At 36.2% G+C, this 15,392-nt stretch overlaps 1 protein-coding gene across 1 annotated transcript in view; it reads right to left on the bottom strand.

Moving 5' to 3' along the window:
* Window positions 1-15,392, bottom strand: part of LOC106084690 (uncharacterized) — a 163,123-nt gene that overhangs the window by 22,671 nt on the left and 125,060 nt on the right. The window contains exons 5-8 of the mRNA XM_059367061.1: window positions 9,971-15,257; window positions 3,710-3,797; window positions 2,470-3,637; window positions 544-837 (exon numbers count right to left, since the gene is read on the bottom strand). Of these exons, the coding sequence (XP_059223044.1) occupies window positions 544-837; window positions 2,470-3,637; window positions 3,710-3,797; window positions 9,971-15,257 (6,837 nt within the window). The remainder of the gene's footprint in view (window positions 1-543; window positions 838-2,469; window positions 3,638-3,709; window positions 3,798-9,970; window positions 15,258-15,392) is intronic.

Below are 15,392 nucleotides of genomic sequence, written 5' to 3'. Positions count from 1 at the left end.
CAAGTAGACTGAATGCTTAAATGTGAGTGGTGAGCAGTGTTAATGTTAATGGTAAGTGCCAACTCAAAGTATTTTCTTCACACATAATTGCCAACTTTACTTCAATCCATTAAAAATTATTTTAAAACTTATCTAATATTACATTTCATATTATTTCAAAAATTTTTGTTTAAACAAAGTGTTTCATAAAATCATTTATTTCTTTTTAATAAAGCATATATAATCCGAACGGCTGTTTTCCAATTATAAAACCAGCTGATTTTGACATATTAGGCAAAAATATTATGTTATATATACATTACACTCAACTGGAAACAGCTGTCTGAATGGCTTTGCCTAGCTAAGTATATCCAAACCAGATGATTTTTTAGTGAAACAACACATGTTTCAAGTTAATTTTAAGATTTTTGGGTAGAAAACTTTTGGCTTCTTAAGACTATCAACATTTTCGCTGCCTTGTTTTAATGTTAGTATGATAACTAAGTCCCTAAGCCTCTGCTCATAGCCCAATAAATTCTTCCTCGGAATCTATGAATTCTTCACTTTCGCAAGTAGCATCTTGAAATTCTAGTGGCATTTTATGTCCATCCAGTTCCTCACTAACGCAGTCATATGTATTTGGTGAAAATTGTTCGGTCTTCACATTAGTACTTGTTGCATTTTCATCTTTCAACTTTTTCTCCTCTATAGGAGTTTTCAATAAATCCTCTTCCACTACTCCTTCTTTGCCCAGCACATTTAAAATATTACCATCTGGTTTTGTGTTACATTCATCAGTTGTCTTCGGCACTGCTATAGCGCTGTTAAATGATTTTTGCTGCTGCTGCTCCGCTGGCACTGAGGGATTAGAATTTACTGAGGTCTGCTTCGCTAAACATCCATCGTCTCTTCGGCATCGCTTGAGATGAGTGTACATGGAATACCGATTTTCGTACTCCTTGGAACAATAAATGCAAACATAGACCAACCTCTCACCTCGAACTTCTCGCCGAAACCCCTTTTTAGGTTTTATTGGTCTATAGTTTCGACATTTACTGTTATGATTGAGCATGGATTGCCGATTACAATACCCCTTTGAACAAAAAATGCAAACATAGACCAACCTCCCTTCCCGAGTTTCTCGCCGAAAACTCAATTTAGACTCTATTGATCCATCGTCTCCTTGACATTCCCTGATATGATTTTGCATGGATTGCCGCTCTTCATATTCCACGGAACAACAATTGCAAGCATAGCTCTCACCCCGATTTTCTCGCCGATACCCCTTTTTAGAATCTATTTGGCATTGCTTGAGATGAATGTTCATGGAATACCAGGTTTCATGCTCCTTAGAACAATAAATGCAAACATACACCTTACTCTCTCCTCGAGTTTCTCGCCGAAACTCCTTTTTAGGCTTCATTGGCCTAGTGCCTCGTTGACAGTACTTGGTATGACTGTGCATGGATTTCGGATTTCCATACTCCTTGGAACAATAAATGCACACATACACCTTACTCTCACCTCGAGTTTCTTGCCGAAACCCCTTTTCAGGTTTTATTGGTCTATCGTCTCGACATTCACGGACATGATTGTGCACAGATTGCCGCTCTTCATATTCCTTGGAACAATAATTGCAAATATAGATTATATTCCCTCCCCGAGTTTCTCGCCGATACCCGCTTTTAGGGTCTATTGGTTCTTCGTCACCTTTACATCGCTTGAGATGAGGGTACATGGAATACCGATTTTCATACTCCCTGAAACAATTAATGCAGACATAGACCTTACTCTCTCCTCGAGTTTCTAGCCGATACCCCTTTTTGGGTTTTAATTGTCTATTGCCTCTTTGACAATACCTGCTATGACTGTGCATGGAATTTGTATTTTCATACTCCTGGGAACAATAAATGCAAACATAGACAGTACTATCTCCCCGCGTTTCTCGCCGATATCCCCATGTAGACTCTTTTGGCCTATGGTCTCGTAGGCATCCCCTGATATGATTAAGCACGGATTGCTGCTTTTCATACTCCTTGGAACAGTAAACGCAAACAAAGAGAGTACTATCTCCCCGAGTTTCTCGCCGAAACCCCCTTTTAGACTCTATTGATCCATTGTCTCTTTGACATCTCTTGATATGACCGTGAATGGATTGCCGCTGTTCATACTCCTTGGAACAACAATTGCAAACATACACCTTACTCTCTCCTCGAGTTTCTCGCCGAAACCGCTTTTTAGCATCTATTGGTCCATCGTCTCTTTCACATCGTTTGATATGAGTGTACATGGAAAACCGATTTTCATACTCCTTGGAACAATAAATGCAAACATAGACCTTACTCTCTCCTCGAGTTTCTAGCCGATACCCCTTTTTAGGCTTTATTGGCTTTATTGACCCACCATATTTTTGACATCGCTTCAGATGGTTGAACATGGAATGCTTTCTGTCACACTCCATGGAACAATAAAGGCAAATATAAACCATACACTTTCCTCGAGTTTCTCGCCGATACCCATCCAGAGTCTCCTTTTGGGCCGCTTCATTTTGTATCTTATTCCATTCCTGGAGATGATATTTCCTCATATGCATACGGTAATAAGCTCGGCGGGTAAATGCATCGGGGCAGAAGGAGCAGACATGCGCTTTATCCCCTGTGTGGGTAGCGAAATGCCCACGCAGTTCGCTTGGATGCGAAAAACCTTTGTTACAAATTTTACATTCAAAAATCTTGGGTTTATGGACATTATAATTGTGTCTCTTTAAAAGCGTTCTCGCTGCAAAGTCCTTCGAACACTCGTAGCAACGATAATTCTCATCCAGCTTTTCGCTATCATTTTTATCTCCACCTTTGCTGGTGTGGACTTTCCGTTTGTGAACTCTTAAATGTTCATCCGAATGGTAGGCCATGCAACAGGTCTCACATTTTAGCTGCTGCGGGGCATTATGATAGCGTATGTGTCTGTCAATATCAAAACGATTATCCAGCCTCAATTGGCAGCACATGAGGTAACAATCTTCTGAAGCATGGTTGTTGGTAAAATGTTCCTTCAATTGGGAATAGCTGGGCACTAGCTGATGGCAAATTTCACATTCCAAGGAGGGCCGCCACAAAGCTACCAGCTCATCAAACTCCTTTACAGAGGCAGTAACTATACTTTCTGAAGAGGAATATTGGGATTGCCTGAAAGATGATAAGGGCATGTCGTCATTTGAGCTAAAGTCTGCATTGGATTCATCGTCATTCTGTACGGAAGAATTTTCTTTTCTACTGGACATGTACGACATCTGAGACATTTCTTCGTCCGTTGAATGATCCAGGCCTTGAGGTGACATCCCTTCATAATCACTGTTGAGATCCAAAGGTTCTTCAGTTTTTATATCAAAGGTAAGGGCTGTAGGTTTGATAGAGTCTTTAGTGCTAGCACTTAATTCCTTGGCATTATGCCATTCCAATTGTTGTTCCTGCTGATTTTTATTTAAATTCAATTCAAGCTTTATCTTAACTTCCTCAACTTCTTTTGCCGCTTCTATATGCAGACGTAGGCCCCTCTGCGCCTCAATAATGGATTCCTGAAATTGATGAAATTCCCAGATATGCTGCCAACATTTTCCACAGATGTATTGAAGACGTTTCTCCCATTCCATATTCAACATCTGAAAGCATTGAAGATATATTTGGATGTCATCATTCATTTAGTCATTGGATGTATCAGAGAGGAGACTCACTGCGTTGGTAAAATATTTGCCCACAAGATCATGTTTTGCATTAATTTGACCTGTCTCATCGTAGAGGCTGTGCTGGTAATCATGACAGCTTTTTACACAGAGCCGGCAACAGTCTGGAGCAGGAGGAGGATGTTTCAACATGTTTTAACTTTAGATATTAGTTCGTAAGTTGAAGTGGTAATCTGTAGTTTTGGGAAACTTCCTAAAAGAGAATTTTGAACGATTCGTGAAAAGATTGGTTGGAGCAGTTTATATTTATATCAGTATGCCAGATGTAAATTGAAGCCCAATAATAAAAGGAAGTAAATGCCTTCTAGTTCTCATAAGAACCAGACAGTTTACTTTGAAAAGTCTTATAACTTGCTAATAATCGCTTCGTCAATTCAGAAAAATCTAAAGTGGAACTTCGTGTTGCAGCCATAGCTGAGCAGGCACACAGCAGATGTTCTATAGTTAAGTTGTTTAAGTTCATATGATTTGGATTGCTTTTTTTCTCTATCCCCTCTCCTTTCGGCTTCTTCACACTGCTGGGCATAGAAGGAGTCGGTTTATTTAGTATTCCTACAACCTAGCTTAAAGCTTGTTAGCTAGCTCGTAACGAAGCGGTTTCCTAAAATATGGGGAAATTTCTCTACAGCTTCTACTTGGCCTTGCTTGCTCAGCCGAACCGTAGGAAGATTTCTTAAGAGCATTCTCTTTCCACACTTCTCATAGGAGATTGGTCGCCTAGTTCGGAGAGAAACTTCCAGTACCAAAACGATGGCTCCTTTAGCAATTGTCATGCAGCAGACATCACTTGCTATCCATTTTATTCTCACATCGCAGACGTAGTGCACATCTCAACCTCTGTCTTATTAATAATTGGGTAATTAGCGCCTATGTGTAGCAAAATCACACACCTATAAATAAAATACGTGTCTTATTTATTTTACCACTCTTCTTGTAGTCCCACCATCCTCTCACACTGACACGCTCTCATCCGCACTCTTACAGTTTTCTATTTCTCGACGTCTTCACAGCGTCAGCAGAAAATGTTGCTTGAAAACGTTAGTCTATCAGCATGTTTTTTCTCATGATGGACACGGTGAGTGAAATTTCTGGTACATACATATTGGGTTGCCCAAAAAGTAATTGCGGATTTTTTAAAAGAAAGTAAATGCATTTTTAATAATACTTAGAATGAATTTTAATCAAATGTACTTCTTTTACACTTTTATTCTAAAGCAAGCTAAAAGTAACAGCTGATAACTGACAGAAGAAAGAATGCAATTACAGAGTCACAAGCTGTGAAAAAATTTGTCAACGCCGACTATATGAAAAATCCGCAATTACTTTTTGGGCAACCCAATATTTTGGGAATATTTCCTATAGAACTATAATTATCTGAAAATGTGCCTTTCTTGCATTTTAAATCTCTTCTCGACTATATTGTCATGCTGGCAAATTTTTCCTTTTGTTTTTTCAAAAATGTTAATATTTTCCATTGCCACTGAATCATGTCCGTTTATATGCGTTCTGCATCACCAATGTCTCTGCAACATTTAATTGAAGTCAACCTTCATCATTCTTTCGAAGACTGAAGTTCATGCGAAATTTTGGATGAAGGTCACTCTAGGTACGAAAGTGCAAGATAAGACTGGATTTCATAATATTCGAACAAGAATATTTCAAAATTTGCAAATTACTTGACACGGCATTACAATTTAGACAATCATTTATATATAAAAGAGTTGCGAGACGAAACGGCTGAGGCTACATGCTTGAAATTTTGCATAAAAGTCACTCTTTGAACAAAAATGCGAGATAAGACTGAATTTTTTAAAATTCGAACTAGAACATACTAAAATTTGCAAAATACTTGACACGGCATTACAATTTAGACAATCATTTATATATTTATATATAAAAGAGTTGCGAAACGAAACAGCTGAACCTTCATGCTTAAAATTTTGCATAAAGGTCACTCTTGTACGAGAGGGCGAGATAAAGCTGGATTTTTTAAAATTTTAACAAGAACATACTAAAATTTGTGAACTACTTGACAAAGCATTTTAATTTAGATAATATTCTATATATATAACAAAAAAAAGAGTTGCGTGACAAAACGGCTGAACCTACATGCTTGAAATTTAGCATGAAGGTTACTCTTGGTACGAAAGTGCGAGACAAGGCTGGATTTTTTAAAACTTGAACAAGAACATACTAAAATTTGTAAATCACTTGACATAGCATTGTTACTTTGACACAGCCTTTGACGAAAATGTGAGATAAGGTTAGATTTTTTTGGATAAGGTAGACCATACTAGAATTTGTAAATTACTTGAAACAGCATTTCAATTTAGATAATCTTCTTATATATATATAAAATATAGTTTCGTGGCGAAACGGCTGAACTTACATACTTGAAATTTTGCGTAAAGATTACTCTTGGTACGAAAGTGCGAGATAAAGCTGGATATTTTAAAATTCGAACTAGAACATAATACAAATTTGTTTAGTACTTGATGCAGCATTTCAATTTAGATATTCTTCTATACATATATATAAATATATTAAAGAGAAGCGTGACGAAATGGCTAAACCTACAACCTTAAATTTTGCACAAAGATTACTCATGGTACGAAAATGCAAGACTAAGCTTGATTTATTTTTAATTTGAACTAGAACATGCTAGAATTTGTAAATTACTTGACACATAATTTCAATTAAGATAATCTTCCATATACATGTAAATACAAAAGAGTTGCGCGACGAAACGGCTGAACCTACATAAGTGAAATTTTGCATGAAGGTTACTCTTGGTACGAAAGTGCGACATAAGGCTGGATTTTTTAAAATTCGAACTAGAACATACTTGAATTTCTAAATTACTTGACACATAATTTCAATTAAGATAATCTTCTATAAACAAATATAAACAAAAGAGATGCGCGACGAAACGACTGAACCTACATACTTGAAATTTTGCATGAAGGTTATCTTGGTACGAAGGCTGGATTTTTTAAAATTCGAACTTAAATGTACTAAAATTTGTAAATCACTTGACATAGCATTGTTAATTTGACACAGACTTTGACGAAAATGCGAGATAATGTTGGATTTTTTTTTAATGCGAACTAAAACGTACTAGAATTTGTAGATTACTTGGCACAGCATTACAATTTGAATAATCTTCTATATAAATATATGAAAGAGTAGCGTGACGAAACGGCTGAAACTACATACTTGAAATTTAGCATAAAGGCCAATCTTGGTACGAAATTTCGAGATAAGGCTGGATTTTTTTAAAATTCGAACTAGAACATACTAAAATTTGTAAATTACTTGCCACATCATTGTTATTGCCTTTCACATAAGACTCATTTGTTTGTGCAAATGCGAAGCCTTAGCGGAAATTGGTAAGAAAAATACTTTTTGTTTATTTGTATGTTTCTATAGAGGGGATAACATTATATGTTTATCCGTGTAGACTCGTTAAAAAATAGAGGTTGGACACTGTTTCCCAATCAAACAGTGAGTGATCTGTATAATGGACACAGTGAGTGAAATTTCTTTCCATAGTTTGAGAAATTTTTTTTTTCAATCTCATCTTAATCACTTTATAATGCAAAGCTAATTTTTTGTGATATTTTCAATATATTCTATTGTCTTTGACTCATTTGAACGTTTACATGCGTTCTGCATCACCAATTACTCTGCGACTTTTAACTGAAGTAAAACTTAAAGATTTTTGCCAAGAAATAAAGGCCATGCAATTGTTATCAAATTCCTAAAGCAATTTTATTTCAATTCAGAAAATTTTAATCATAAACTTATAGCGTAAGAATATTTTATTTATTTATTTTTATTTTTTTTTATTTATTCGATTGTTTTTACTTTCTAAAAATTTTCTTATTTTCTTAATTCTCATTTCAAGACAATCATATAAGGCAATACTATTTTTTTTTTTTTTTTTTGAAGGGGAAGTTTTCAATATTCTCTGTTGTCACTGACTCATTTGAACGTTTACATGCGTTCTGCTCTGCGATCTATAACTGAAGTAAAACTTATTGATTCTTTCGAAGAAATAAATTCCATGAAATTGTTCTTAAATGGTAAAAGCAATTTTATTTCAATTCAGAAAATTTAAATCATAAACTTATAGCCTAAGAATACTTTGTAGGATTTTATTGCAACTTTTTTTTCCTTATATTATTTGTTTATTTATACGAGTGATATAACCAAAAATGCATAAGAATATTGTAATTTAAAAAAAAATTACATCTATAATGTATGTATAATATATATAACATAGCCATAAGCTAAAAAGAGAAAAGACAATATTTTTTATTAAATTTTTTTCATCGAAAAAATCGGTGATTTTTTTAAAATAAATTTAATAAAGAAAAATTTAGAAGAAATTTTAATTACATTTTTTCTGAAGACAAAAAATTCGCCCATGTTATCTTTAAAGACAATATATTGATGGAATTTTCCTAACTGTCGCTGCGATACAATGTATATTTCAACTCAGAAATTACTACTAAGTCGGCTTAGCCACATTTGCTTTCTGTGCTGATAGTCCATCTGTCGTTTTTTTTTGCAATTAGGTGGGAGATCGCATTTGTGATCCAATCATCATGAAACTTTCTACATATCACTTTTTTATCACAAAGACAAACTCTATGAATTTTGGTAAAAATCGGTTCAGAGCTTAGCATGTCCGCATATGACGCCGAACGCCTGGGGTCAAAACCCGGCGTGAACATCAACAAAATTTTCAGCGATGGTTGTCCCCTAACTAATGTTGGTTACATTTCTGAGGTATCCTCCCATGTTAAAACTTTTCTACGTAATGGTGCGGCACGCCGTTTGAAGTGGGCATAAAAAGGCAGTCTGCTTACCCTACTTTAATCGGACTGCACTTGATTGATATAAGAGTGGAATGTTGATAGAAAATTTAGTAGTATAACCTGTAATCGCATGCTGTGGATAACTATCCAAGACAACTTTATTGCACTGAATTTGATTGAGAACATTTGACGTGCTCTGGAGAGGACCAAAATATAACAAATTATGGTTAGAAATGAAGCATTGAGGTAAGAAAGTAAGTGTTTTTTTTTTAATAGTACTTTATAAGTATTATTGAATTTGACATACTAGACAAAGATTTTTAAAATGAAGGCTAGATGATTCTATAGTGTGAAAACAGCTATTTGGATGGCTTCACATACTTATCAAAAGGACTGGTATATGAATATCTTTATGTTCTACAAGCCCAATATATCGAAGGAAGAACAACAAATCTCAACAAAAAAATTATAAAAAAATATTAAAGATATATTTTAAAAAAAATTAAAAAAGATATATAATAATTTAAAAATTTTAAACAAAAAAATGAAAAAAACATATGTTTTTTCGCTTTTTAAGTTTGGCCACGTAATTTTTTTATTTTCAAGAAATAGGCTGGTTAATCCAAAAACAAACAAAATATTGAAAAGTAAATAAAAAAATTGAAAAAAGTAAAAAATAAAATATTACAAAAAAAAAAACTTAAAAAATTACGCTTCTCAGTTTGGTCACAAAAATTATTTCATTTTGAAGAAATAAAAAAAAAAACAATTTGGTCTAAGCTGGATAATCCAACCACAAAAAAAAATTAAAATAAAAAAGTAAAAAATTAAAGAAAAAAAATTTTTTTTATTAAAAAAAAAATTAATAGTGAAAACAAAAAAATTAAAAAAAAACAAAAAAAAATTAAAAAGGAAATTGAAACAAAAACTTAAAAAAATAAGTAATTAAAGAAATAAAAAACAATTAAAAAACTAAAACAATAACAAGAACAAAAACAATTACAAAAAATGTTTTTTGCGCTTCTGAAGTTTGGTAAAATTATTTCAATTTAAAAACACATTGCTCTAAGTTAAACAAAAAAAATTAAGAAAATAAAAAATTTAAAAAAAAAATTAAAAAAATAAAAAATTTAAAAAAAAAAATTAAATAAATAAAAAACACAAACAAAATTTACAAAAATGAAAAAACAAAAAAAAAATACAAAAATTAAAAACCAAAAGAAGGTATATCAAAATCAATTGATTATATAGAGAGGAAACATGTGTTTGCATGTCTCAAGCCAACAAAAGTCATTTTGTAAAGACTTTGAGCAAAAATATTCGGCTTATTAAAACATTTACATTCTTTTGTTTTTTTTTTTTATTATTCTGTTTTATTTATCTTTTTCCGTTAGAATTCTAATTAAGGTCTTAAGTTTTTGCTTAAAGCTCAATAAATTCTTCTTGGGATTTTATAACTGCATCTTCAAACTCAGGTTCATTCTTTTCCTCATTCCCCAAGGCATTTGTATTAGCTGAAAATTGTTCGTTCTTCACATTAGCCTCTGTTACATTTTCATCTTTCAACTCTGTCATCAATGAATACTCTTTTTCTCCTTCATCTTCTTTGCTTAGCTCATTTAAGCTGTCACCATTTGTTGTTATGTTGCTGACTTCAGTTGTCTTCGGCACTGCCAATTCAGAAATTATTGGTGTCTGCTTCGCTAAAGATGTTTCATCTCTATGGAAATGGTAGAGATGATAGTACATGGATTGCCGATTTGCATATTCCTTGGAACAAAAAATGCAAACATAGACCATACTATCCTCTTCCCGAATTTCTCGCCTATAACCCTTTCTAGGCTCTATGGGCATAACGTGCGCGTGACATCGCCTGATATGCTTGTACATGGCTAACCGCTTTTCAAACTCTTTTGAACAATAATTGCAAACATAGACCATACTCTCTCCCCGTGATTCAAACCTATATCCTTTTTTAGGATCTGTTTGTGCATTGTCTCTTCGACATCCCCTGATATGATTGAGGATGGAAATCCGCTTTTCATACTCCTTGTAACAAAAAATGCAAACATAGACCTTACCCTCTTCCCGAATTTCAAGCCGAAATCCTTTTTTAAGCTTTATTTGCCCATCATAGTCTCTTTGACAATGCTTGAGATGACCGTATATGGAATACTGTTTGTCATACTCCGAGGAACAATAAAGGCAAACATAGACCATAGATTTGCCTCGAATTTCTCGCCGATACCCTTTCATGATGCGACATTTTCCTTTCAATCTTTGGATGTCTTTACCATTTTTATCTCCACCCGTGCTGGTGTGGAATTGTCTTTTGTGATCTCTTAAATGTTTCTCCAAACGGAAAGCCTTGCAACAGGCCTCACATTTCAGCTGCTGCGAGGCATTATGATAGTATATGTGTTGCTCAATATCGTAACAAGTTTTCAGCCTCAATTGGCAACACATGAGGTAACAACCTTCTGAAGCATGGTATTTGCTAAAATGTTCCTTCAACTGGGAATAGCTGGCCACCAGCTGATGGCAAATTTCACATTTCAAGCAGGAACGCCACAAAGCTACCAGCTCATCAAAGTCCTCTACAGACATTTTTGAAGCAGGAAGTTTGGTCTGGCCCAAAGATGATAGGGGCATGCCATCATTCGCGCCATAATTTTCATTGGATGCATCGTCATTCTTTAAGTAAGAATTTTCGTTTTTACTGGACATGTAAGACATCAGAGATATTTCTTCATCCGTTAATTGGTCTAGGCCTTGAGGTGACATCCTTTTATAATCATTGTTGAGATCCCAAGGCTCTTCGGTCTTAATATCAAATGTAAAGGCTTTAGGTTTGATTAAATTTTCACTGCTAGTGGCATTGTGCCAATTCTGTTGTGATTCCTCTGGATTTTTATTCAACTCAGGTTTTATCTCGACATTTTCATCTGGTTTGGTGAATTCAGAAATCATTGATGCCTGCTCCTCCACTAAAGAGCCATCGTCTCTATGACATTGGTTAAGATGCTGGTACATGGAATGTCGCTTTTCATACTCCTTGGCACAATAAATGCACACATGGACTTTACTCTTTCCACGGGCTTCAAGCCGATATCCCTTTTTGGGCTCCACTGGTGTATTATATTTTTGACATCGCTTGGCATGATAGTACATTGAATATCGATTGTCATACTCCTTAAAACAATAAATGCAAACAAAGACCATACTCTCTCCTCGAGTTTCTCGCCGATACCCACATTTGGACTCTCTTTGGACCTCCTCCTTTTGCATCTTCTTCCATTCGTCGGGATGAGATTTGCTCATATGTTGGCAGCAATGATCTCGCCAGGTATATGCCTTGGGGCAAAAAAAGCAGGCGTGCATTTTCTCGCCTCTGTGGCCAGCCAAATGATCGCGCAGTGACGCTGGACGCCTAAACGATTTTTCACAAAAGTTACATTCCAAGGTCTTAGGTTTATGGACATTTTGATTGTGTACATGCAAATGTTTTTCGCTTGCAAAGCCCTTGGAGCACTTGCAGCAACGATATTTCCCCTCCAACTTCTCGATGTCTTTAGATTTGGCATTTTTATCTCCACCCTTGCTGGTGTGGACTTGTCTTTTGTGATCTTTTAACTGTTTGTCCGAAGTGTAGGACTTGCAACAAGCCTCACATTTTAGCTGCTGCGGGGCATTATGATAGCGTATGTGTCTGTCAATATCGAAACGAGTTTCCAGCCTCAATTGGCAACACATGAGGTAACAAATCTCTGAAGTATGGTTTTTGCTAAAATGTTCCTGCAACTGAGAATAGCTGGTCACCAGCTGATAGCAAATGTCACATTCTAAGGAGGAACGCCACATAGCAACCATTTCATCAAACTCCTCTACAGACCTTTTTGTAGTAGAAAGTTTTTTATCTGATGATGGTAGGGGCATAACTTCATTCAAGCTATAATCCTCATTGGATACAACGTCATTATTAGAGTTTCTACTGGACATGTACGACATTTTTGCATCCATTAACTGGTTTTTGACTTGAAATGACATCTCCTCATAGTCACTGTTTAGATCCAAGGGTTCTTCAGACTTTATATCACAAGTACGGGCCTTAGGTTTGATCAAATTTTCATTGCGAGCGCTTATTGCCTTGACATTATGGCACTTCAGTTGAATTTCCTGCTGATTTTTATTCAACTCAAGCTTTATCTCGACTTTCTTTTGGGATTCAGAAATCGTTGATGCCTTTTCTGCTATAGAGCCATCGATTTTATGATATTGGTTAAGATGATGGTACATAGAATCTAACTTTTCATGCTCTGTGGCACAATGATTGCATACATAGACCTTAATGTCTAGCCGAGTTTCCGTGCGAAATTCCCTTTTAGGCATTATTGGTCTAACGCTTCCGTGACTTCGCCTAATATGTGTGTATATGGAAATCCGCTTGTCATACTCTTTGAAACAATAAATGCAAATATATACCAAACAATTTCCTCGAAATTCTCGCCAATACCCACATTTACGCTTGCTTTGGAGCTCCTCGTTTTGAATCTCCTGCCATTCCTGGGGATGATCTTTTTTTACGTGCGCATAGAAACTCGATCGCCAGGTGAATGCCTGGGGACAAAAGGAGCAGTCATGCGTCTTCTCGCCTTTATGACCAGCCACATGCTCGCGCTGTTCGTCCTCCACAAATATTTTTGTAGAAGGAACTTTATTTTCTGAATAGGTTAAGTTGGTCTGGCCCAAAGAGGATGACATACCATCCTCATTGGATTCATCTCCATGCGTCAATGATGTATTTTGCTTTTGACTGGACATTTGGGACATCAGAGACATTTCTTCATCCGTTGACTGGTCGAGTGCTTGAAACATCATCGCTTCATCACCAATGTCGAGATCCAAGGGATCTTCAGACTTTATATCAAAGGTAAGTGCTGTAGGTTTGATTCTATCTTCATTGCTAGCCCTTAATCGCTTGGCATTATGCAACTCCAGTTGCACTTCCTGTTGATTTTTATTCCACTCAGGCTCTATCTCGACATTCTCAGCTGAAACGAGGGGTTCAGAAATCATTGATGCCCGCTCCGCCGCTAAAGAGCCGCCTCTATGACATTGCTTAAGATGAAGGTACATGGAGTGACGTTTTTCAAACTCCTTGGAGCAGTAAATGCACACATGGACTTTACTCTTTTCCCGGGTTTCAAGCCGAAACCCCTTTTTAGACTCTATTGGTCCATCGCTTCCATGACATCGCCTGATATGTTTGTATATGGAAATCCGCTTGTCATACTCCTTGAAACAATAAACGCAAATATAGACCATACAATTTCCTTGAAATTCTCGCCAATAACCACATTTGGGCTCCCTTTGGGCCTCCTCGTTTTGCACATTCTGCCATTCCTGTGGATGATATTTTTTCATGTGCATGCAGAAATTAGGTCGCCATGTGAATGCCTTGGGACAAACGGAGCAGACATACGTCTTCTCGCCTTTGTGGCCAGCCAAATGCTCGCGCAGTACTTCTGGACGCACAAACGATTTTTCACACAAGTTACATTTCAAAGTCTTGGGTTTATGGACATTTTGATTGTGTCTATCCAATTGGTATCCGCTTGGAAAGTCCTTTGAGCACTTGCAGCAACGATATTTTCCTTCCAACTTCTCGCTGCTGTCTGGAGCATTTTTTTCTCCTCCCTTGCTGGTGTGTACGATTCTATTGTGGTTTCTTAAAGTTTTCACCCAACGGTAAGCCTTGCAACAGGTCTCACATTTTAGCTGCTGCGGGGCATTATGATAGCGTATGTGTTGCTCAATATCGAAACGCGTTTCCAGCCTCAATTGGCAACACATGAGGTAAGAAACTTCTGAAGCGTGGAATTTGCTAAAATGTTCCTTCAACTGGGAATAGCTGGGCACCAGCTGATGGCAAATGTCACATTCCAAGGAGGATCGCCACAAGGCCACCTGTGCATCAAACTCCTCTGCAGACTTTTTTGTAGCAGTAACTTTTTTATCCGAAGAGGAAACACTGGTCTGGCGGATAGATGATAAGGGCGTATAATCATTCGAGCTATAATCTTCATTGGATTCATTATCATTTATCAAGTATGTCGTTTCTTTCCTACTGGACATGTGGAACATCAGAGATATTTCCTCATGTGTTAAGTGGTGCTGCCCATCCTGAGACGACATCGCTTTATAATCATTGTTAAGATCCAAAGTTTCTTCAGTTTTTATATCAAATGCAAGGGCTGTAGGATTGATTAAATCTTCAGTGCTAGCGCTTAGTCCCTTGGCATTATGCAACTTCAGTTGTACTTCCTGCTGATTTATGTTCAAATTCAACGCAGACTTTAACTTTAGATCCTCAACTTCTTTTGCCACTTCCCTATTCAGGTGTTGTTCCTTCTGAGCCTCAATAATGGATTCCTGAAATTGATGAAATCCCGAGATGTGCTGCCAACATTTCCCACAGACGTATTGAAGACGTCTCTCCCATTCCATATTCAACATCTGAAAGCATTGAAGATATATTTGGAAGTCATCATTGGGTGTATCAGAGAGGAGACTCACTGCGTTGATAAAATATTTTCCCACTAGATCATGATTCGCGTTAGCTTGACCTGTCTCATCATAGAGGCTGTGTTGATCATCATTGCAGCTTTTTGCACAGAGCCGGCAATTGTATGAGGGAGTAGGAGATTTCAACATAACTTAAATTTTTGATATTTATTCTTAAGTTGAAGTAATAACGTAATCTGTATTTTTGGCAAACTTCCTAAAAGAGAATTTTGAAGAATTCATAAAACAATGGTTGGAGCAGTGTCTTGAATATACGAGTATATAAA

This window comes from Stomoxys calcitrans, chromosome 4 (assembly GCF_963082655.1).
Source record: "Stomoxys calcitrans chromosome 4, idStoCalc2.1, whole genome shotgun sequence".
Taxonomy (NCBI): domain Eukaryota; kingdom Metazoa; phylum Arthropoda; class Insecta; order Diptera; family Muscidae; genus Stomoxys; species Stomoxys calcitrans.
This window is presented reverse-complemented; position numbering and strand designations above follow the sequence as displayed.